Below are 25616 nucleotides of genomic sequence, written 5' to 3' on the forward strand. Positions count from 1 at the left end.
CCCAGAGGCAAGCCCCACACCCCGGGGGCCCCCCTTGGAGCCCACCCCCGGGACACCGGAGCAGGAGGAGGAGGAGGAGGGGACGACTCCTCCACTGACACCGGGCTCCAGATCCTCCTCCTGCCATCCCGGAGCAGCAGCCGGGCGTCCGCCCCCCGGGTGTCCCCCGACCGTGAGAGTGGACCGTCAGGTATGTACCCCCCTGGTGCACACCCCCGGGGTTGAGGGGCAGGGGTAATAGATATGTGGCCAGGGCCCTCCACGTGCCCAGATGACCATGGCCCCAAGGACAGCAGTGGCATGTCCCTCACAGGAGTGCATCAGCCCCTGACTGCCCCCCCAGCACGACAGTGCCATGCTCCATCCCTGGGGCAGGGGGGGAGCGGAACCTCTAGGGTCCCCCGGGAGGAGGGGGTGGGATACCCAACAGCAGCAGCAGCAGCAGCATGTGATGCAGTGGGGGGAGTGCAAATGCGAGACTCAGGCTAGATATGAGCAACAAGCTGAGTAGCTCCCAGTGGCTAAGGATGATCCTGGGACTACAACTGGCAGGTTACACCTCTGCCCTGAACAAAGAGGAGGGAGGAGTCGAGCTGGGTTTGAACTGGGGACCGCAGTTAGAGGCTAGGGGAAGGGAGAGCTAGAAGGCTGCCTGCCTGAGGAGGGGGAAAGCTACACCCTAGAGGGGCACCCCTCGGGGTCTTCTCCCCAGGACGGGTTGGAAGGACTGTCTCTGACTGCTGTACTGTTGCTTCTTGGAGAAACTGGGCATCTGTTGCCTAAGAAACCTCTCCTGTCATACCTGCTGAGTGAAGTGAGAGTCACTCCCGCCAGGGGACGGGGTGCAGTGCCGGGGGACCCTTGAACCCCATCACAGCAGCATCTCCCGGGGACGAGGATGGGGAACCTGCAGCACAGGGGTGGGGGGACAAGGGCCACAGCTCGGGGCCCACACTAACGCCTGTCTCCACTCTTCTTCCCCCCACTCCTGTGTTCCGCAGCTACACCATCGGAAGGACCGGAGAGCGCTGGCGAGGCTTCAGTGGTCCCGGAATCCCCTCCGGGGCCATCGCTCCAGGCCAGCCCCTCGGCGGAGCAATGACCAGCACCACGGCGGGCAAGACGGCAGACCCAGCAGCAGCAGCCGCCGGCGATGGACCCCCAGCTGCTGGCCCTCCACCGCCGGCAGGTGGAGGTTGCGGAGCAGCGGCTGTGGGTGGAGCAACGCCGCCTCCACCTGCAGGAGCGGGCGCTGGCCTGGCGCCAAGAGGCATGGGGGGCCTACGTGGAGACATTCAACCGCATAGCGGATTACCTGGCCCCCCATGCCGCGCCGGCCGCTGCTGCTCCCGCCCTGCCTGCTCCACCCGCTGCTGCAGTCGCTGCGCCATCCGCCGTCGCCCCGCCACCGAGGGCCATTCCGCCGAGGGAGACCTGGGGCCAGCTGACACTCGCCGGACGTATCTTCTGGTCCGCCCAGCCCCCAGCCAGCCACGGCCAGGGCTGCGGCTGAGGCGGGGATCCCGGCCGCCCACCCCCAGTGCTGGACTGTAGGGGTGTGGGGCCCAGGACGTGGGCCCCCCCGCTTTGTATATATTCCCCACACTTTTTTGGTTTTCGGCCTTGTGCATAGTTTGTATTTATTTATTTGTGACCCCCGCTTTCACTGTCTGATCCTTCCCCCCCCATGTAAATAGTTCTCCCCTTCCTTGTTATCCCTGTTTTTTTTTTGTTAATATACATACATATATAATATTAAGTTAGTTAGAAGTTCCTATAGTTATTATTAGTAAGAAGAGTTGCAGTAAAGATGTTTGATTTCACAAACAAGTGTCTGCTTTTATTTGTACAAGAAAAGTGGGGGGGGTGTGCTGTTGGGTGCTCCGTGGTGTGGGCATAGGGGCAGGGAGTGTTGTGGGGGATGGGGGGGCAGTGGGGGGCCTGCTAGCGTTCACCCCGCGGCCTCATCAAAGTGGGCCCGCAGGGCCTCCCCGACCCGGGTCCCTTCGGGGTCCACCTGGCAACTGGGGGCAGCAGGTGGCTGCACATCGGCCCTGCCGGCCTCCACAGCCCAGCCCTGAAAGAAGGCCTCCCCCTTGCTCTCCACCAGATTGTGTAGGGCACTGCACGCACCCACAATCTGGGGGATGTTGGTGGGGCCCGCATCCAGGCGGGTGAGGAGACACCTCCAGCGCCCTTTGAGGTGGCCAAATGAGCGCTCCACCACCTGGCGCGTGTGGTTCAGGCGCTGGTTGAAGCGCTCCTGGCTGGCAGACAGATGGCCCGTGTACAGGTGCATGAGCCAGGGCCGGAGGGGATATGCCGCATCTGCGATGACGCAGAGGGGCATGGTGGTGTCCCCCACAGGGATCTCCCGCTGGGGGATGTAGATCCCCGCCTCCAGCCGGCGGCACAGGCCCGAGTTCTGGAAAACCCGGGCGTCATGGGTGCTGCCAGGCCAGCCCACATAAATGTCCTGGAAACGGCCCCGGCTGTCCACCAAGGCCTGGAGGACCACTGAGTGGTAGCCCTTCCAGTTGATGTAGCGTCCTCCACTGTGCTCCGGGGCGCGGATGGGGATGTGAGTCCCATCCAGAGCCCCAAAGCAACTGGAAGCCCAGGGTGGCAAAGCCCGCGATGGTGGCATCTGGGTCCCCCAGCCTCACGAGACTGTGGAGGAGCATGGCGTTGATGGCGCGGACGACCTGCAGGGGAAGCACATGGGAGAGCACCAATGAGGGGTGAGCAGGGTGTGTGTGGCCCTCCCCTGCCCGGGCCCCCCCGCCCTGCCAGGGCTGCCTCCCCCCCCTCCCCCCATGGGTCCTCTTACGTCCATGAGGACAGCCCCGATGGTGGCCTTGCTGATGCCAAACTGCTGGCCCATGGATCAGTAGCTGTCTGGAGTGGCCAGCTTCCAGACAGCGATGCCGACCCGTTTCTCCACAGGGAGGGCACGCCGCATGGCGGTGTCCTGGTGCCTGAGTGCGGGGGTGAGCCACTGGCATAGCTCCATAAATGTCTGCCGGCTCATGCGAAAGTTCCTGAGCCAGCGGTCGTCGTCCCACTCCCCAAGCACCAGCCACTTCCACCAGTCGGTGCTGGTGGGGTAGCTCCACAGCCGGTGGCGTATGAGGCAGGGGGAGGGGGGAGGGGTGCTGCAGGGTTGGGGGTTGCGTCCTCCTCCCCTGCGGGCAGCTCCTCCTCTGTGGCAAGGAGGTGCTCAGCTGCCTTCTTCATGGCATGGAGCAGGGCGAGCACTGCTCCTGCAGGGGCGGCTGGATGGACCTCTGGCGGCTGCTGCTGCTGCTGCTGCTGGGGGTCCACCATGACTGCGTCGCCCGAGGTGTGCGTGCCTATGGCTCTGCAGACCGTGTGCTGTGCAGGCTGAGTGTGTCTGGGAGGGGCCCTTTAAGGGAGCAGCCAGCTGTTGCCCCGGAAGCGCTAGTCCGCCCTGTGACCCTGTCTGCAGCTGTGCCTGGCACCCTTATTTCAATGTGTGCTACTTTGGCGTGTAGACGTTCCCTCGCAGCGCCTATTTCGATGTGGTGCTGCGCAACATCGATGTTGAACATCGACGTTGCCAGCCCTGGAGGACGTGTAGACGTTATTCATCAAAATAGCCTATTTCAATGTCGCTACATCGAAATAAGCTACTTCGATGTAGGCTTCACGTGTAGACGTAGGTATAGAGTGTCTTCTTGTTACCCTTTACCTTGCTAGTTTGAGCTCATTTTGTGCTTTTGCCTTTCTAATCTTGCCCTTGCATACATTTATTGTTTGCTTATGTTCATCCTTTGTAATTTTTCCTAATTTCCACTTTTTGTATAACTCCTTTTTGGTTTTGAGATCATGCAAGATCTCCTGGCTAAGCCAGGGCAGTCTTTTACCATACTTTCTATCTTTCCTACACAGCAGTATAGCTTGCTTTTGGGCTCTTAATAACGTCCCTTTGAAAAACTGCCAACTCTTCACTTGTTTTTCCTCCTAGTCTTGCTTCCTATGGGACCTGATACCAGTTTTCTGAGTTTACCAAAAATCTGCCTTTGGTAAATCAATTGTTTCTATTATGCTGTTCTTTTTTCTACCATTCTGTAGAATCATGAACTCTGTGATTTCATGGCCACTTTCTCCCAAGCTGCCTTCCACTTTCAAATTTTCAGCCAGATCCTCCCATTTGTTAAAACTAATTTTAGAACTGCTTCCCTCCCTTACCCCACTGCAGTAGCATTTTCCAGCTTCTTAAATAAAAATTTGTCATCAGTGCAGTCCAAGAAATTTTAGGATAGTCTGTGCTCACTGTGTTAGTTTCCCAACATGTGTCTGGGTAGCTGAAGTCCCCCATCACCACCAAATCCTGTGGTTTGGATGATTTTGTTAGTTGCTTAGAAAAAGCCTCATCTACCTCTTCTACCTGGGTAGGTGATCTGTAGTAGACTGCTAGTATGACATCGCCCTTGGTTTTTACCCCTTTTAACCTAACGTAGAGACTCTCAACACATCTATCTGCTGTGTCCATCTCCCCCTCAGTCCAGGTGCACACAACACCTCCTCCCTGCTTACCCAGCCTATTCTTCCTGAGTAAGCTGGGCCCTTCTATACCAATATTCCAATCCTGTGTATTAACCCACCAAGTCTCTGTGATACCAATTATGTCATAGTTGTATTTATTTATTAGGATGTTGAGTTCTTCCTGCTTATTACCCATACTCCTTGCATTTGTATATTGGCATCTAAGATACTGATTTGCCTTTGCCTCCCAGTTCTGCCTGGTCCCTCTTCTTTTCTCTGCTGTTATAGCCAGTGATCCCTCCCAGTTCCAACACAACTCCCAGGTCTCCAAGGTTTTTACTTACCTGTAGGCTTTGGTCACCTGTCCCTGTTGAACCTCGTTTAAAGCCATCCTCACTAGGTTAGCTGGTCTTGTTCCAAATATTGCCTTTTCAAATTCACGTTAGAAGCCTACATAGCAGAATTGTTTAAAGTCAATAGGTGACATGTTGCAGCAGCATCTAAGTAACATATTGCAACAGCAACACTTGCCCTTGTGAGCACAAGGCTTAATTAGTGTAAGTTCCTCTTTAGTAGGGTTAACTGCGGGTCTTCTGTCTCTTGCAGACACTTTTTCACAACACTGCATTATTTATCCACTAAATTGAACAACTGCAAACTTAATCTCTGTTTTTACATTGACTGTTCATAAAGTGTCTGGCTGATTATAAACCGGTACAGTTGGCTTTCAAAGCCCTTAATAGAATGCTGACCTTTGAGACCTCCATTACAGTTTCAAGTGAGTAGTTGTGTGTGCTTGTACACATGCCTGTCAAAGGATGAAGGGACATCTGGATTTTCTTGATGCCAAAGAGAAACAGTGAATTCTTTGGAGTTACAGTTGTGGTGTAAAACAGTGATCGGGTTCTTAGGATGAGGATCTCAGCCTTGAAGTCTGCTCAGTCTGCTTTGTCTGACTTTTCAATATGATAAGCATTCTTTCGAAAGGGTGAAAATCGAAAGAGGAAAACAGAAAATGCAGATTTCGAAAGGGAGTGACTGCACATTAAGAGCAGATTGATGGGTCAATCAGCCCTTTTGAAGGGCTGCTGCGTTCTTTTGAAAGGGAGCATCCACATGGCTCCAGGCACTCTTTTGAAAGAAGGGAGGCAGGAAATGCTGAGGATGGGGTCCCATGGCCAACAGGCCCTTTTGGGGCTGTAGCCAGCCTCTCCCCTAAAGGCCCCCTCCCTCCACCCCACATGACCTGAGTGCTGCCCAACTGACCCCTGCCCAGCAGAGCCCACTCATGCCCAGGATGGAGTCTCAGCAGCATCTCCTGCATGAGGACACCCTCACCCTGGAGACCATCGTGGCTGTGCTCTGCACCATCGCCACAGCCTCCCCCGAGCCTTCCCGGATACCGCTGGTCCCCCACCCCTGGGTACCTCTGGAGTCCCCCCAGCAGCACCACTGGTGGGAGTGCCTGGTGCTGTGGGAGATGGCTCAGGAACTACTGCATGTCCAGGCAGACCTTCAGGGAGATCTGCCACTGGTTCACCCCTGCGCTCCAGCACCAGGACACCTGCATGTGGCCTGGTTTCACCCTGGAGAAGTGGGTTGCAATAACCATCTGGAAGCTGGCCACCCTGGACTCTACCAGGCAGTAGGACAACAGTTTGGGGTGGGCAAGGCCACCACTGGGGCTATACTCATGAAGGTAAGTCAGCCCCCCCCCCCCCCCCGGGGGGGGCAGGGGGACCAGGGCAAAGGGAGCCCTTGACTGCTGGGGGCAGGCAGGGATCATGGACAACCTGCTATGCCCTCATGGGAGCACAGGTCTCCCTCCCCCCATGTCGGTTATCTGAGCCATCAACGCGATGCTGCTGCACAGGATCATCTGCCTGGGGGAGCTGGATTCCGTCATCACAGGCTTTGTAGAACTGGGATTCCTGAATTGCTTCAGTGCCTTGGATGGCATGCACATCCCTATCCACACCCTGGCAGACAGCGGTGGCCAGTACATGAACAGGAAGGGCTATCATTCAGTGGTCCTCCAGCCCCTGGTAGATATAAGGGACTGGTTCATGGACATCTGTGTGGGCTGGGCTGGCTTCACCCATGACGCCCACATGTGCTGGAACTCCAGGCTCTGCCAGCACATGGGGGCCAGCCCATTCATTCCACAGTAAGAGATCTTGGTGAGGGTGGGGATGTTACCATGCAGCTCTGCATGGTGGCAGATGCACCTACCCCTTACAGCTGTGGCTCATGCGGCCATACAGCTTGACCCTATCAGTGAGGCATTCAGCCATGCCTGAAATGTTGTGGAGGGGACCTTTGGGCACCTTAAGGGGCAGTGGAGGTGCCAACACTTGAGGTTGGAGGTTGGGGTCCGTCACATGCCCCAGGTGGCGAGCACCTGCTTTGTCCTCCACAATATTGGTGGTGGGGAGCACCAGCCGGTAAGGCCATGAGAGGGGCCTGGCCAGGGGGATGGCAGTGGTGGATGGTGAAGAGGGTCACGTTGGCTGCATGCCCTCCAGCATGGTACTGATGCCCTCCAGGGTGGTCAGCAGCCTGTCGTCGTCCCCTCCTGCCCCGCTCTCCACCACTCCAGGTCACCTCTGCGAGCTGGAAGTGCTGCTTGGTCACCTGGGCCTGGCAGCAGCTGGCTGGGTCCTGCTCCACCTGTGGCCCCAATGGTGCACCATGTGGGGTGGGACCTGGGGGCCTTCCACAGCCACTGGGGAGCACTTCCAGCCTTCAGATGGTGCAGCTGTATAGAGAGAGGGACAGCATGTCTGTACTGTATTATTGGCTGGGGCGCCTGACTGTGGGATGGTACCGGCCCCCATCCCAGGGCTGGCATCCCATCCGACGGCGCAGCAGCAGGGGGGCGTCTCGGGCAGGTGGGGGTTCCCGACCTGTGGTGAGTGGTCCCCAGGTGCTGTCCAGCGCCACCTGACTGCCATCCTGCATGTGGCTCATGGCGCTGTCCACTGGGGGAGGGTGCTGGCCATTGTCAGCGAGACATCACAGGGTGCCATGTACCACACCAGGAAGTGTGTGGCCAGGGACCACTGGTCCTGTGTTTTTGTCAGGTGGTTGGTGCATCACTCCCAACCCACAGACCAGGGCATGCACCTCACTGTGTACGTACCCAAGGGTCCCTAGGCAAAATGCAGTTGCTTCAGTACTTGTACCAGGAAGTTATCCCCAACAGTTTCCCAAAAACTTCCTGGATTGTCTGTGTGCTGCTGTGTTGGTTTCCCAACAAATGTCTGGGTGATTGAAGTCTTCCATGAGAATCAGCCCATGATTTGGAAGCTTCTCTTAGCTGTCTGAAGAAATCCTCATCTGTCTCATCTACCTTATCTGGTGATCTATAGCAGACACCAACCACAGCATCACCCCTCTTGCTTCCGCTTTTGAACTTAACCTAAAGACTCAGCAGGCTTTTCTCCCTCCATATATTGGAGCTCTGAGCAGTCATACTGCTCTTTCATATACATCGCAACTTCTCTTCCTTTTCTCCCCTGCTTGTCTTTCCTAAACAGTTTATACCCTTCCATGACCATGCTCCAGTTACATAAGTCATCCCACCAGGTCTCTGTTATTCTAATTATCTCATGCTTCTTTGACTGTGCCAGGGCCTCTAATTCTTGCTGCTTATAAACAAGTGAAAGAAGCCCAGGAAACAAACACCTTAGATAATTAGCTGATTTTCAAACCAGGGGTCCTCCTTTGTTGTTCCTTTCTCCTTCCACACTTATCCAGGGCTTGTGTCACCATACCCAAACAAACCTATTTTAAAGCACTCCTCATTAGGTTTCCAAGCCTGCCTGCAAAGATGCTCTTTCCTCTCTTCATTAGATGGATCCTGTCACTTCCTAGCAATCTTTGCTCCTGAAACAGAACCCCATGGTCGAAGAAACCAACTCCCTCTCTGACACCACCAGTGCAACTATGCATTTACTTCCATGATTCGACGATCTCTACCTGGACCTCTTCCTTCAATGAGGAGGATGGAAGAAAACACCACTTGTGCTCCATATTCCTTGATCTTCCTTCCCAGAGTTACATAATACACAGTGATCTGCTCAAGGTTGTACTTTGCTGTGTCATTAGTTCCTACATGAAGAAGTAAGAAGGGATAATAATCCACAAGTTTGATTTTTGGAAGTCTTTCATATCCTGGATTCTAGCTCCTGATGAGCAGCAAACTTCCTGAAATTCCATGTCTGGGCAGCAGATGGATGACTCCATCCCTTTTAGGAGAGTGTCCTCAACCACCATCGCCCATCTTCTCTTGGAGATAGTGGTCACAGAACTCCCATCCCTAGGGCTATGCATCCCATGTCTTTTAGTCAGTGAGGTCTTCTTTTCATCCCTTCCCTAAGAGCTCTCTATCACAGCATTCTCCACCATATCACCCATACAGAGAGCCTGGAAGCAGTTGCTTATCTCCACCAGAATTGGATATACCTAAATTGGCTCTCTTTTCGTGGAGGTTACACAATTCTAGTTTTCTTCCTTAGTTTGTACTGCTCTCACTGGTTGCTCAGCTTGCTGCACCTGTAGTACCAATTGCTGCCTTCTGTCAAGGAAGTCTTCACCTTCTCTGATGGGCCGGAGGGTTGATATTTCTGCCTCAAGTCCTGTAATCTTTTCTTCCAAGATGGCAACCAGCTTTCACTTGGTAGATATGAAATCCCTTCCATCTTTCAGAAGGAAGACAACTATAGCACATGCCGTGGAGGTCACAACAGCTAACTTGTCACTATCCATTTTTCCTTTTCTTCAGAGAATTCCCTCTGATGAAATTGAGAATGTGATCTTTGTGTGCCAGAGAAACTGGTTGGGGACAGGGAAGGCGGGAAAATCAGGAAGGTGTCTTTGTACAATTGATTACAGATGTTCTAGAGTTGTCCTCTGTTGGAGAGTTTTCTCCAGCTTATTTTCCTTAATGAAATCACAGCCCATGTGATGTAACAGTATAATGTATTATTGTAGAGATGAGAAAAATTATAGTCTGCCTTTCAGCCCTTTCTTGGTTTTCCATAGAGTGCTTTTAAAAATCTTTTGTGGTGCCCACTAGTTCATTCAAATAAAGGGTGTCTTGAATGAGTAGAGGGTGTGTGGATCTGGAGAAGTGAAATGTTCAGGTGAGTTTTTTGACCTGAGATTCTATAGATTTAGTGAAGTATACACCGGTGTCTAGATTGTTCTGTGCCACCCCAAATAATCATGGAGATAGAAAACTGGTACCTTTGATCTTGTATAGCATTTATACCTTGCTGAAGTGGGGAGGCTAACAAAAATTAATGGGGACCACCCTTCTCTTTTGTAGTATGGTAAAATGATTGGCAGAGTGGAATATGTTCAGTGGTGCTTGGCTTACCTGGCTGTGCTTGTATAGCTTAGTGAGGTTGAGAGATGAGTCAGAGGCCAGGCACCAGAGCCACAGGTCAGAGACAGAATCAGGAATGGAAGCAGCATGTCGCAACTGGGTGAACTTGGAGCGAGGCAAGGCAAGAGCAGCTATCACAACTGGGGGCAAATGCTTTAACCGGTTATTGAACAGCAACTGCTGTTGGGCTTAAGAAGTCTGCTGAGTCTTTCAAGTGATCAAGCAGCACACTACATACCAGCTATGTTTGATAGGTTGCCAGAGCCAGGGTAGACTGAAGATCCTGCTTCCAGACTATCTCTGGTGAAGTCCCTGATTCCTCACACTAATGTGCACTTAAACAGCAGGAATTTTGGTACTGTGTCAGAAGCACCAATGCTCTCCAAAAAAGTTGCATTACCCTAGTTTTGGGCAAGTATTTGAGAAGCTTAACTAAGAGTAGCAGTGAAAGCTTTTAACTAGGTCCCTGTGGGCTTGTCTACACTACCACCTTCCTTTGAAGGAAGGATGGTAATTAGGGTGTTGGGAGTTTACTAATGAAGTGCTGCTGTGCATAGGCAGCACTTCATTAAGAAAATTCCCCTCCCCCACCCCCGGCGGCAACTCTGAAGTTTTAAACTTCGAAGTACCGGCACGCGTCTAGCTGCAGCGCAGCCGCTGATACTTCCAAGTGCCAGGGCAGCTTTCAAGTCCCCTTACTCCTCAAAATTAAGGGGACTTCAGAGTTGCCCTGGCACTTCGAAGTACCAGCAGGTGTGCCGTGCGTGCCAGTACTTCGAAGTTTAAAACTTCGGAGTTGCCGCAGGGGGGAATTTGCTTATTGAAGTTCTGCCTATGCACAGCAGCACTTCATTAGTAAACTGTCAACACCCTAATTACCATCCTTCCTTCAAAGGAAGGTGGTAGTGTAGACATAGCCTCTGTGAATGCAACTGTTTTTCAAAAACTTATGTGTTTTGGCATTCCCGCTATTCCATTGCATATAGAACAAATGTAACTGTCATTGCAATTTGTCAAGTGTTTTTACATTTCCCATGTCTCAGTTTATGCTGGTTTCCTTGATCTGGCACAACAGTAGCAGCTCATGGACAGAGAGAGAAAGGTAACTACAAAAGGTTCAGGAATGGAGGCAAGACCAGCATGGACTGGAGCAGAAGAATCCCAAGCATTGTTACAGGCTGGGGACTGACTGGCTCAGCAGCAGTACGATGGAAAGGGACCTCGGGGTTATGGTGGATGAAAGGCTGGATATGAGTAAACCAGGAAGGCTAACGGCATACTAGGGGAGGAGGAGCATTTCGAGCAGATCTAGAGAAGTAATTATTCCTCTTTATTCGGCACTGGTGAGGACACATCTGGAATATTGTGTCCAGTTTTGGGCCCCCCAGTATAAAAAGGATGTGGATTTGCTGGAGCAAGTTCAGCAAAGGGCAACAAAAATGATTAAGGGTCTGGAGCACAAGACCTATGAGGATAGGCTGAGGGATTTGGGCTTGTTTAGTTTACAGAAGAGAAGACTTAGAGGTGCTTTAATAGCAGCCTTTAACTTCCTGAAGGGGAGCTCTAAAAAGGAGGGTGAGAAACTGTTCTCAGTGGTGTCAGATGGCAGAACAAGGAGTAATGGTCTGAAGTTGAAGAGGGAGAGGCGTAGGTTAGATATTAGGAAAAACTACTTCACCAGGCGAGTGGTGAAGCATTGGAACGCGTTGCCTAGAGAGGTGGTGGATTCTCCATCCCTTGAGGTTCTTAAGTCCCTGCTGGACAAGGTCCTGGCTGGGATGACTTAGTGGGGGTTGATCCTGCTTGAAGCAGGGGGCTGGACTAGGTGACCTCCTGAGGTCCCTTCCAGCCCTGTGATTCTGTGGATTTTTTCCACTGATTTTTGGTTCTGTACATTCTGGAAGGCCACACTTTCTCTTCCCTATGTGATCAGGGAACCTTCATGCCCTCAACTGAGATGACATTCTGGGAACTGAAAAAACTACAAGTTACTGTTTTTTAACCCCAAATAAATCTGCCTTTTCACAGGTCTGTCTGCAGGAGAACACAATGTAGCTACTGGAGTCGCCATGCATGCATATAAAGTGTATTTTAGGGGAGAAGGATGCTTCTTTATTCCTCTCCAGTCAAGTTACAAAAAAATCAGAGGATGATATCAGAAATTCCCATAATTCTATAAGTGAGATTTATATAAATACATGTTATAGAACTGAATATAAACTATCTGCAGTGAGTCAGAAATTCCTCCCCCTCCTACCCAAAAAAAAAATATATATATACAAAATCTAATTCATACAAAACTTGGTTTTGCAGGTGTATTGAGAACTACACAGGAGCCCGTTGTGAAGAAGTTTTGCTGCCTAGTTACAAGACCCAAATTAAAAGTGAACTGTTTGCAGCTTTCTTGGCATCAGTAGTTGTTCTAGGAGTTCTTGTAATTGGAGCATTTTACTTCCTTTGCAGGTAAAAGTGGTTCATAGTACTGAAGCTAGTCAATCAAGTAGAAATGTATTTTCAGGTAATCATGTAATGAATTATAAATTAGATATGCATGATTATTCAGCAAAATAATGGACATTTTATCTTAGTTTGTAGTTCTCTGGAATGATCCTTTCAGTGTTAGTGTAGCACTTTAAAGGTTAACAAGATGTATTTATTCGGTGATGAGCTTTTGTGGAACAGACCCACTTTATCAGATCAATCTCATGTCCAATACATTACTGACATTGATAAGTTGAGAGGACCCAATAAATAAATAAATAATTTGCAATAAAAACTGACAAATCAAATAGGACTAAAGGAGGGGGATAAGAGGGTGGTGGTGGGGATGTTAAGTGTGCTTTCTGAGATAATTACGAGCATCAAAGGAAGGGAAGCAGTCCTTGTAATGTGTGAGGTAATTCATGTCTCTGTTCATGCTACATGTTAGTGTCAAATTTGAATATGAATTCCAATTCACAACTTCCTCACTGTAATCTGTTTTTAAATTCTCTGTGCTCTAGGACACAATTCTCAGGTCTTTAACAGAATGGCCTACTCCATTGAAGTGTTCACTGACTGGCTTAAGTGTATTGAGTTTCTTGATATCTGCTCTGTGTTCATTTATTCTTTGGCGAAGGTATTGCCCAGTCTGTCAAATGTACATAGTGGCAGGGCATTGTTGGCACATAATGGCATGTATATTGCTGCTGGAAGTGCATGAGAATGTGCCTTTGATCTTGTAACTAACATAGTTAGGCGCCGTGATGGTATCCCCAGAATAAATATGTGGACAAAGTTGGCAGTGGGGTCTGTTGCAAGGAAAAGTTCCAGGATTAGTATTACAGTGGTGTATCTTGTGATTGTTGGTGAGAATCTCTCTTAGATTAGGAGGCTTTCTATAGGAAAGGACAGGCCTGTCACCTAGGGCCTTCTGGAGTATAGCGTCAAGATTTAGAATAGGTTGTATGTTTTTAGTGATGCAGTGCAGGGTTTGAGTTGGGGGCTATAAGAGATGACAAGTGGTGTTCTGTTGTTGATCTTCTGGGGCCCCTCTTGAAGTAGAAGGTTTCTGGGTATTCGTCTGGCCCTGTCTTTTCTTTTTTACACTTCTCCTGCTGGGTAATTAAGGTTTATAAATGCTTGGTAGAGGTCTTGAAGTTTTTGGTCTCTGTCAGTAGGATCAGAGTAGATGCGATTGTAGCTAAGGGCTTGACTATAAACAATGGATGTCATACAATGGATGTCATTCAATGCTGCACAGAGCAGATCTTAATAGTTTTGTGGTAAAATTGCTGAGACATCAGCTGAACTTCAGTAGCAGATAATTTGGGAGGGTGGGAGAGGGCCCTAGCTGAATTTCAGAAAAGCAAGATAGAATATGGAAAGGGTACTTGGATTAACATGCTTACGCTTTGGGGGGAGGAAATCGCAGAGGCCTTTAATGGTTACACAAATGAGACCTTGGTTTTAGGTCTTTTCAGAATGAAAGAAGTCTTGTAAAATTATTTGTGTCTTTACTAGAAAACTTTCTTTCTACATCCAAAAATATTGCCTTATGTAACAGGTACTACAGATGACTTAAGTATTAGCAGCTTAATTTTCTTTGCTGTTTTACTGAGCTCAATTTTCTACCATTCTATGAACTGCAAGGTAGACACGCTAGGTCTGCCTCTTCAGAAGAGGGAGCATAAATTCACCGAATATGTGTGCTCCAGATTGTCCTCCAAAATTTCTGATGTCTATGGGACCGTGTCAACGTTAACCATATTTTGGCAATAAACACTAATTATTTACATTGTGAATTGGAAAATGGGATATGACAGTTTCTTGAACTGATAGAATTGGTTGTATGGAGGGGAGCTCTGAACATGAATTCCTGGTTTTACAATTACTAATGCTATAGGGCCAGCACTAATTATAGTTAATTAACCAGTTTACCCATTAAGAACAAGGACTCAGTGTGCCACCTTTTTGTACACCACATAAGGAGTGGGAGAAGAGACAGCTTCTTGCACACTGCCCTTGCAACCTTTGCAGCTCTAGGCACACTCCAGCTGTTATCAAAGTGAAACTAAAAGAAATGGCACAAAGAAACACCACCGAGGAAAGTAGTAAGATATTCGCAGTACTTGCTGTTAGAGTTGTGACTTAAGACAGCAAAAGGCTGATTTTACTACAAGCTATTCAAATGTCCAGGACAAGGCTGTACAAAGTATATGAGAAAAGAGCAAGAGAGGTGAATCTAATCCATAATACATCCAAGTTTTTTTTCCCATTGTGTTAAGTTATAGGATGTTATGTTGTGAATCTCCCACTGCAAAGGGGGAGAATTCATCATGGAGGGGGCAATAGATCTGTGAATCTTTGATATCTCATACTATAAATTACGTATGTGAGAAGACTATATTAACAAACAAAATGAGAGACATCCACCTGAAACACATAGTGTGAATAGTAACAGAGAGAAAGCCTTTCTTCACATTGTGTGAAGTAATTAAAGTTTACACAGAACAAAAACTTGACAGAAAAGATCAAACCTTACAGCTTTTCTCAAGACAGATGTCTAAAGTGGTTTTTCTTACAAAGACAAGATGATACGGTAATGTAGTTTATTGGATCAACTGCTGCTGCTGAAAGAGATGAGCTTTCAAACGAGCACTTCAACAGCATTAACTATGTGTAAAACAGCTGCAAAGAAAGCATCCCTTTGGCATTTTGAAAGGGCTTGTTAGCAATTGTGACAAAGTCCTGAGCAACTCCTTGTGGGTCCTGTGCTTTGTGGCAGTTAAAGAGGTGCCTCAGAGGCTCACTGAGCCCCTTTTTGCTCTACCTCTCAGTTTTCCCAGGGGTGGGATACAGCCTATTGAGCCCTTCTCATCATCAGCACAGTCATAAATGGGAAAGGATCCTTTGTGGATGTTGGGTCTCCTGCCCCTTCTGAGCTGTCCCAGAGAGTGTGGGGTGGTCTGGGGGGAACCCAGTCAATCCAGGTTCCAACCCAGGGACCCCAGGTAGCTGCTACAGGAGGGACTGTCTCCCTCAGACCAAAGTGCACCAGCTTCCTCCCGGGGCCACTTTCCCCAGGACCTTCTACTTGCTGCTGCTGCATCAGCAAAGCCTTTTCCTCTTGCAGGCTCTCTTCTGCAGTTCTTTCCTCGTTCCTGGTCTGTTCCCTTTCTTCCTCCCACACCCTACCTGAGGGAAGCCTTTTAAAGGGCTCCATGGGCTTCAATTGGTTGAAGGTGGTTGATTAACCCAGGTGCTGGATTAGCCTGCTGCTGCAGGCTGCTCCCAGGTGAGCCTCAGTCCCTGGGAAACATAAAGGCACTGACCCAACTCCTCACATACTTGCCTTCCATAAGGCTACTATAGTCTGCTGTGGGCTGTGGTGTCCCACAAGATATAAAAGACTAATTAATTAAAATTGTATTGGAGTGACCAAGTACATAATGAAGGCTTTAGGAGTAGCCCAGAACAATGACATAAGCTGGGATACGTACATCTGAATTCTAATCCTCATGTTGCTACAGGCTTGTGTGTTTTTGAGCAAATTTCTTCTGTTTCCCCTGTCCTTCATCTAAGCTGTTGCATCTGCCTCACAAAGGGGCTGAATAATAAAGTATGCCCAGTGTTTTGAAGTTGCAAAGGTCTGATATTACATTGTTAGTGAAAGCACAATTCATACGTTGAATTTCTCTTCTCTGATCAATATTTTCTCATTCTGTGTTTCTTCATCGCTTCTTTGCTCCCCTTTTTGGTGTCTTATTCACGGTCAGGAAGACCCACGTTCCAAGAGCCAGCTCCACAGAGCATGGTGCCAGCCTGGCTGAGACTAACAGTGGCAATGGCAGCAACAGTGAGTACATTTGAAATTAAGTGTCAGGGTTATTCTTGGGGGAAGAAGATGGGTAATTGTTGCTAACAGAACATCTTTCTTAACTTTTTAGAGATAACTTCAGAGTAAAGAAATAAAACAGGAACCATGGGAGAGGAACATGCAGAGCAACCATAAGTGCATAATAGGCGTTGGGGAGAGTCTAGCAACCAGGATGAGCAAAGAAGAAATTAGAAACAAATAAATCTACTAATGTGCTGGAAGAAGATGGCACATAGACCATAATAAGGAAAAACAGTTACATTTATCTGAGTGCCTGATTATTTTCAAAGAAAGGAAGTCGCATTGTAGAGAAACTGTTAGAACCATTTAAAAATCATCTATGCACTTTCCCCTGACAAATATATTGCAGACTCTGCAACCAAGTAGTTCTGTCTGGGAGCTCTTCCTTTTTCCAGTGAAAAGATAGGGAGAATGCGAATCTTTGAGGTGTCTCCTCATGTAAGGAGTACGTTATAATCGTAGAGATTTACATCAGATTGTCCCCTTCTCACTGGAAAGCTGGAAAGCGCACAAACAGGTCAAGGGTCTGTCATGATCCAGTGGTTTCAAAACACATCTGGGATATAGGTACAGAATTGAGCTGACTTCAGACATACCTCACCAGAAGTGAATAAAAAGGCCTTTCTCTCCAGCTGATGTAAGAACTAACTTTTGTTGTAAACAGTGATTAAAGAGTGTGTGGAACCATTAAAATATCTTTCTGGCCTATCTCCTAGCTCAAGGACTTAGACTTGAAATAAAACAATGTGAAGATGAGGAAATTCATAATAGTTAAAGGAAATGTGCTGGGCAGAGTTATTACCCTGTGCTTGGTATATGCCCCTAACATTGGACAAAGAGCCTTTCTCAGTGCTATACTTCCTGTCCAAATGTTTTCTATTGAAAGTCTCATTACAGAGAGAAATTTAAATCTTACCTCAAATCCTACAGCTGATAGATCAGACAGAAGAAAGGAGGAACCCAATTTCCCATGTTCATATTTGAAACAAAAGTTCCATCTGAGTCTACTAAATCCATGGAAGAATGTGAAGCCATTAGTGAAGGATTATTTGTTGTATTCATATCCCCATTTGCTGTTCATGCAAGTAGTAGAATATATATCCTGGTCTGCTTGCTTAAAGGATTTTCTAACTAAAGTAAAGAGAGATCAACTTACATGGTCAGTCCCTATTCCTGTCAAGACAACACTTAGACACTTGCGTGGTAGTAAAAATCACAGCAACTGGGAACTGAATAATTTCATATTTAATAAGCCTGCAGTATTGAATACTGAAATTAGCAAAACTGAAATTTCTTTCATTTATGACAAAAATGGAAACTTACATACCAATGTACTATGGAATATTTGCAGGCCTGTACTGAGGAGGCAATTAATGGCGATATTCTGTAGAATTAACAGGGAGAAAAATATGGAAGACAAGGTTCTTCTTTCTGAAATAAAAATACTAGAGAAGTTGAATAAAATGAAAGGTGCAAGGAGAAAGCTGATTAAACATACCTGTCTTGGGGGACAACTCTCTGTTCTATTGCCAGAAAAAAGAGAATGTGATGTACACAAATTTGAACAGAAGTACAAACAGATGGGAAATATGGGCTGTTACAGTTCAGCAAGCAGGCTAAGACAGGAAAAAGGAAAAACTACTACAATTAGTATTGGAGAACACAACAGTGAGATGCACCATCATACAAGTTCTTACAGTGAACAAGCTGGGCTCTCAGTTATATCTGAACATCTGCAGAAAGAATTTGAGCAAGTCAAATCAGTCGTTCAAAATAAAGCACTAGGAACAGAAAGGTCTCCACTTAAACTGTACAAATCTTTGACTTACCTTTCCCCCAAAAATCTTCGAAGTAATTTTCAGGACTTCAATACATTAGCAGATATTAAGAAAGAAGTCAATACTGCTGTAGTGTTAAAGGCCAGAAGAAGTAAAACTGAATTGTCAAATACAGAATTTAAGAGTTTTGCAAAGGTATGGACAGAATTACTTACGCTTAAAATAACTAGGGGATTTAATCAGGAAAGACAGTTATTAGATAACATTGATAGGTTACCAGTTGTGATTCAGTCAAATCCATTACAGATAAAAAGACCAGGTATGTTACTTTCACTAGATGTGGAAAAATTCCACGAACAAGATAAATGGAAGTGTCTGTGTCTAGAAAGTAAAAGGAAAAAATTGACTGAAATCTTACACCAATCTATAAGAACTAAAGTAAAAATCAAAAGATATGCAAAGCCTTTCTCATTTCATAGAGGCATATGGCAAAGTTGTCCACTCTTCCCCACCTTGTTTGTATTAACCAAGAAATCATTTACACAGAAAATTAAAAAAAATCAACAAATACAGAATTTAAATGCAAAGATTTCAATCCATAAAATAGTGTTCTTTGTTGATGAAGTCCTGTTCATGCTTGCAGAATCCCTCAAAGGAATGGCATTTAGGGAGGTTGTAGGTTCTAAACTTATGTACATAAAATTGCATGTCTCATCAGTCAGCCTTAAAGAGCATTGCCAGATGTGGCTACAGAGTTTTTTAAATTTAAAATTGCCAAACATCACATAAAAGGATGCAGTGGTCAATGGTATTTTCCATTTAATAATGCTGTATGAAGCCAGTCACCTATCCATGCTGAAAAAATTAAAAACCGATCCAAAAGTAAGAGATGATTATAGTGTGGTTTGGGAACATTAATTCCATAAAAATAATGTTGCATCTTCCTCTTCTAGAATCTCCTAGTAAAGGCTTCCCATGAGATGTTAGAAAATCCTTCTGTTCATTTGGGAAAACAACATTAAGAGTGGCTAAATTTAACAGGAAAATTCTAGCACTAAAATCAGGTGACCTGGCAGTGCCCAATGTAATAGGTTTGTGTTGGGAGACACATTTGAAAAAAGGCAATGTATACTGGAGACAGAGAAACTAGTGGAAAGAGAACAAGAGGAGTTTCCTAGTCTACTAATTACTTTGATTTTTATTTCCAAACATCAAGAGAATATCAAGGAAGTACGCTTGGTAGGATCATAGAATTCTGGGACTGGAAGGGACCTCGAAAGGCCATCGAGTCCAGCCCTTGCCCCAATGGCAGGACCAAGTACTGTCTGAACCATCCCTGATAGACATCTGTCCAACCTGTACTTAAATATCTCCAGCGATGGAGATTCCACAACCTCCCTTGGCAATTATTCCACTGTTTGACCACCCTGACAGTTAGGAACTTATGTCCAACCTAAACCTCCTAATGTTCAACCTAAACCTCCCTTGTGGCAGTTTAAGTCCATTACATCTTGTTCTATCCTCAGAGGCCAAAAAGAACAAGTTTTCTCCCTCCTCCTTATGACACCCTTTTAGATACCTGAAAACCGCTATCATATTGCCCCTCAATCTTCTCTTTTCCAAACTAAACAAGCCCAATTGTTTCAGCCTTTCTTCATCGGTCACATTCTCTAGACCTTTAATCATTCTTGTCGCTCTTTTCTGGACCCTCTCTAATTGCTCCACATCTTTCCTGAACTGCAGTGCCCAGAACTGGACACCATACTCCAGCTGAGGCCTAACCAGCGCAGAGTAGAGCGGAAGAATGACTTCTCATGTCTTGTTCACAACACACCTGTTAATGCATCCCAGAATCATGGTTGCTTTTTTTTGCAAGAGTATCACACTGTTGACTCATATTTAGCTTGTGGTCCACTATAACCCCTAGATCCCTTTCTGCTGTAGTCATTCCTAGACAGTCTCTCCCCATTCTGTATGTGTGAAACTGATTGTTCCTTCCCAAGCGGAGCACTTTGCTTTTGTCTTTATTAAACTTCACCCTGTTTACCTCAGACCATTTTTCCAATTTAGCCAGATCATTTTAAATTATGATCCTATCCTCCAAAGCAGTTGCAACCCCTCCCAGCTTTGTATCCTCTGCAAACTTAATAAGCGTACTTTCTATGCCAATATCTAAATAATTGATGAAGATATTGAACAGAACCGGTCCTAAAACAGACCCCTGCGGAACCCCACTTGGTATACTTTTCCAACAGGACTGAGAACCATTAAGAACTACTCTCTGGGTACGGTTATCCAGCCAGTTATGCACCCACCTTATAGTAGCCTCATCTAAATTGTATTTACCTAGTTTTTTTATAAGAATATCATGTAAGACCATATCAAATGCTTCACTAAAGCCTTGGTATACCACATCTACTGCTTCTCCGCTATCCACAAGGCTCGTTATCCTATCAAAGAAAGCTATCAGATTAGTTTGACATGATTAGTTCTTTACAAATCCGTGGTGGCTGTTCCCTATCACCTTACCACCTTCCAAGTGCTTGCAGATTATTTCTTTAATTACCTGCTCCATTATCTTTTCTGGCACTGAAGTTAAGCTGGCTTACAGCTTCCTGGGTTATTCTTATTCCCCTTTTTATAGATGGGCACTATATTTGCCCTTTTCCAGTCTTCTAGAATCTCTCCTGTCTCCCATGATTTTACGAAGAAGATAGCTAAAGGCTCAGATACCTCCTCTGTCAGCTCTTTGAGTATTCTAGGATGCATTTCATCAGGCCCTGGTGACTTGCAGACATCTAATTTTCCTAAGTGATTTTTAACTTGTTCTTTTTTCATTTCAACTTCTCACCCTACTCCTTTCCCACTAGCATTCACTATGTTGGGCATTCCCTCATCAGACTTCTCAGTGAAGACTGAAACAAAGAAGTCATTAAGCATCTCTGCCATTTCCAAGTTCCCTGTTACTGTTTCTCCCTCCTCATTGAGCAATGTCTTACCGTGTAGTGATGAGCGAAAATAAGAATTAGAGAGTGCTGAGAATTTTCCACACTTACTGCAGTAAAAGGAAATTCCAGTCTTCCATAGAATGTGGGGGGCAGCAAGTTGTTTCATAAGGAAAGAAGATGAGCTTTTGCAGAATGACTTGGTTGTGTCAAAAGTGAAACCAGAGGATGGATCAAATACTGCAAATGATTTTCCCCTTAGCAATCTGCATTTTTAATTACTATATAAAAATCACTCATATTATGAGTTGATTTTGATTTGCGGAGGGCAACCTGCAGCCCATCAGGATTCTGTGTGTGGCTTGCAAGACATTTTGTTTATTGTTGCTCATGTGCAGAGTTGCTGGATTACACTGCTTTCTGTCCATGTAGGTTTTTTTTCCCAGCCCCTACCAGTATTACTGTAGTGACACACAAATAAACTAAGGGCATGTGAAGTGTGTGCTGATTGCACATAACATTGACTGTGAAGGATGTGTGCTTTCTCTACATCCAAAGTGCTTCTGTGGTTCAAGTGGCATACCTTGCAAATTCTATGTACACAAATACCATTGGTAAAACTCTTATCTCAGGAGACTGAGATAACAACAAGCTTGAGGCCCCTAGAGATGAGGGCCATGCATGCAGCCCACTTGCAAGCCTAGGCTGCCCATTGCTGTTTTAGTTAGAGCCCTCCACAGAATTGGCAAAAATAATTATGAAATGTAAGGACTTGGACGATATAATTCCTGCCATGGGTGCGGTAGTTATTAAATTATAAATTAGATGCATAAGTGGTAAGTGTAGTTGTATGAACACATTTCAGTGGTCGTGAACAGAGATCATGCATGTGGTCTGGCACAACTGTTTGTTCTAAATATGTTACCATAACAAAAAAAAAACAATCATATTTGACTTTCTTCAGATTGAAATAAAACTAAAAAAACTTTTCAAATATTTGCTGGAGAAACTGTGGATTGGTTGGTATTCTCCTCTGCCCAGCCCCCCCGACCTTCTGATGGGCCTACCCTAAAATCCAGGCATAAAAACTGTTATTCCCTGCAATTTTACTGCCATGTCCAGTTACATGCTTATTTAGGCCACAATAGTCTGATTTCTTAACATGCTTACTGGTAGCAATGGAAAAATAAGAACATCTCTACATCGTTCCTCCATAACACTGGATAAATCAAGACCATCTGCCACAAATCATTTGTCAATGTTTTTTTTCCCATTAAGAATGAAGCTAGAAGACATAAAAGCCTTTAAGGCAGAGTAGTCTTTCTTATAGTTTGAACCGAAAAAAACATCATTCAGATGTCAAAAGGAGACAGGAAAAATTAAACTGTTTTTCTTTATTATAGCTAAAGTTATCCATTTCTCACATATATCAAAAGTACATATAACTGGTTTGCTTCCATTTTGTTTATTATCATAATCTGTGTAAGATGATGTGTGTGTCTGTATCTGTCAAGCACAAAATAAACTGTTAATAAATACTTAGTGTAGGTTATGTTCTTTCTGTATGTGGGACCAATGTTTTTCCCAGCCATGTTTGGTAATTTTCATAATAGTGCATGAGGCCTAAAAATATGGCTGGGTATCCAGTAATGAGAAGTTTTGAATGCATTCTTCTGTACAAAGACATGTTATACAGATCATTCTTTTCTCCATCACAGGATCCACCACTGCTGTTAATTTGGCCAGTTTTGGAAGCAGTTTGTAAGGTTACATCTGCATTAGAAAACTAGGTTGAATTTGTTAAGGGCAATTTTTAGCACCTGATTTTTGTAAAGAGGAAGATGCAAATCCATAATGGTACATGCAGGCCCAATAGGCAGCTTCAACACTGTCAGCAATGCACTGTGGGTACTGATCCCACAGTTCCTGCTGACCCCTTGCACCAATGAGAAGAGGAGGAAGAATGAGGAGATGCTGGCTGCACTCAATGCTTTGTACCCAGTGGAGTGCCAGTTTTGATGCCGTGAAACAAGCTCAGAGTGCTGGGACCACATTGTTCTGAAGACATGGTGTGGCTGCAAAATTTCTGAACTTCTGCATTTGAAAGACCAATTTCATGGAACTTTGCAAATTGCTTTTTTCTCACTCTGACCTGTTGCAATACCAAAATGAGAGTGGGGCTGACAGTTCAGAAGTGAGTGGCAATAGCTCTGTGGACATTACCATGCCAGACAGCTACCACTCAGTGAACAATCAATTTGGCATGGGTAAATCTACAGTAAGGGGTGCTGCAATCCAGTAGGCACTCAATACCCCTCTCCTATGAAAAACAGTGACTTTGGGAAATGTGCAGGACATAGTGGATGGCTTTCCCATGACATGGTCCACTATCTGTGGCAGGGCAATAGCTGGAATGTACATTCAGACCAGTTTGCACATAGTACATAAACCGCAGGAGTTGGTGGATTACAAGGGTTGTGTCCTCAACAGCAATATGGGATGGACTGGAAAGGTGCATGACATGCACATCTTTAGGGACTTTATTGAGAAAGCTGCAGTACAGAACTTTCTTCCCAGCCCAGACTGAAGCTTTTATAATAAGCTTTATATATAAAGCTTTATAATAAGCTTTATAAGCTGCTAATAGTGATTCTGGGAGATTTGGCTTACCCCTTGCTCCCTTCACTTATGCACAGGCAGTCTGCACCGCAGTAAGGAGCAGTTCAACTACAGGCTGAGCAGGTGCAGAATTGTAGTAGAATGTGCTTTGGGCCATTGAAAAGCCAAGTTCAGTGAAAGCAACATTCCCCTAATAGTGGTAGCCTGCCATGTGCTCCATCACTTACATGCGTCTAAAGGGAACATTTTCATGCACGCAGGAGGGCTGAGGCAGTTCACCTGGCCACTAATTATGAGCAGCCAGATACCAGTGCAATAAGGTAAGCACAGTGAGAGGCACTGTTTATCAGGGAGGCTTTAAAATGACCAAACAGCAACATCATGGTCATATTAGTTGCTGTTAAGGAGGTGCCCCCGTATGGGTACTGGCCTGTAAACCCCTGGGAGGTCCCCTTACCAGTGCAATGCAAGCAACACTTAGGGAACAATGGCAGGAACTTCAGACATGGGTAAGCAAGGGCAAGAGGTGTTTTACCATCATGGGGAGGAATGTTTGGGTTAAGCTTAGAGATGGCAGCAAGAGAGGGGATGTTGGGGTTGGTGTTTGCTGTAGACTAGCAGATCAGTTAGCTGATTTAGACGAGGTGGGGGTTCTTCAGACAGCTCAGAGAAGCTTCCAAATCACAGGGGTCTGGTTCTCATGGGAGCCTTTAATGACTCTTAACATTTGTTGGGAGACCAATATAGCAGCTCACAGACAATTCATGAAGTTTTTGGAGAATGTTGGGGATAACTTCCTTGTACAAGTGCTGAAGGAACTGACCAGGGGCCATGTACAGCTTGACCTGCTGCTCACAGACAGGGAAAAACTAGAAGGAAAAAAAATAGAAGTGGGTGGCAACCTGGGCTCCAGTGATCATGAGATGGTAATTTTTGGGATCCTGACCACAGGAAGAAAGGTGAGTAGTAAAACACAGACCCTTGATTGCAGAAGAGCAGACTTTGACTCTCTAGCTGCGTCTACACGTGCATGCTACTTCGAAGTAGCGGCACCAACTTCGAAATAGCGCCCGTCACGTCTACACGCGTCGGGCGCTATTTCGAAGTTAACTTCGACGTTAGGCGGCGAGACGTCGAAGTCACTAACCTCATGAGGAGATAGGAATAGCGCCCTACTTCGACGTTCAACGTCGAAGTAGGGACAGTGTAGACGATCCGCGTCCCGCAACGTCGAAATTGACGGGTCCTCCATGGCGGCCATCAGCTGGGGGGTTGAGAGACGCTCTCTCCAGCCCCGCAGCTCACTGGTGGCCGCGTGGAGCGGCCCCTTAAAGGGCCCCTCCCCCGCCCTGACTGCAGAAGGCTGAGGCAACGTGCAGGCTCCTGCCTGTACACGTGGCGGCGAGCCTGCACAGCCCTCAGCCCCTGACAGCAGCCATGGCTGCTCAGCAGCCCCCCCAGCGCCCCCAGGGGACCGCCCCCAAGAGGAGCCACAGCAGCCAGGGCAGCCAGAGGACCACGCAGTCTGGGAAGCGGCAGCGGGGCCCCTCTTGGACGGAGGCCGAGATGCGGGACCTGCTGGGGCTCTGGAGCGAGGAGGAGGTGCTCCAGGTAATGGGGAGCAAGAGGCGGAACGCGGATGCGTTCGCTCGGCTGGCCGAGGGCCTGGCTGCCCGGGGTCACCCTGCCTGCACTCCGGACCATGTCCGGAGTAAGGTCAAGGAGCTGCGGCAGGGTTATGCCCGGGCCCGGGATGCGGCCAGCCGATCTGGGGCCGCCCCCGTCACTTGCCCCTTTTACAGGGAGCTCAGGGACATCCTGGGCTCCCGGCACACCTCCTCCCCTCCGGCCACCCTTGACACCTCGGCTGAGGAGCCCCAGCAGGCCCTGCAGCCGGGCTCCGCCCCGGAGGTAAGCCCCGCACCCCAGGGGTCCCCCCCAGAGGCCATCCCCGGGACATCGCGGCAGGAGGAGGAGGAGGAGGAGGAGGGGGG

At 47.1% G+C, this 25616-nt stretch overlaps 1 protein-coding gene across 3 annotated transcripts in view; it reads left to right on the plus strand.

Annotated features, from left to right (window-relative positions):
* NRG4 (neuregulin 4) overlaps window positions 1-22510 on the plus strand; it is a 56236-nt gene extending 33726 nt beyond the window's left edge. For all 3 annotated transcript variants that reach the window (XM_075006682.1, XM_075006681.1, XM_075006683.1), the window contains exons 5-7: window positions 12215-12364; window positions 16159-16238; window positions 16330-22510. In XM_075006682.1, the coding sequence (XP_074862783.1) occupies window positions 12215-12364; window positions 16159-16238; window positions 16330-16346 (247 nt within the window). In that variant the 3' untranslated portion in view covers window positions 16347-22510. The remainder of the gene's footprint in view (window positions 1-12214; window positions 12365-16158; window positions 16239-16329) is intronic.
* The last annotated feature ends 3106 nt before the right edge of the window (window positions 22511-25616 follow it).

Source organism: Carettochelys insculpta, chromosome 12 (assembly GCF_033958435.1).
Source record: "Carettochelys insculpta isolate YL-2023 chromosome 12, ASM3395843v1, whole genome shotgun sequence".
Taxonomy (NCBI): Eukaryota; Metazoa; Chordata; order Testudines; family Carettochelyidae; genus Carettochelys; species Carettochelys insculpta.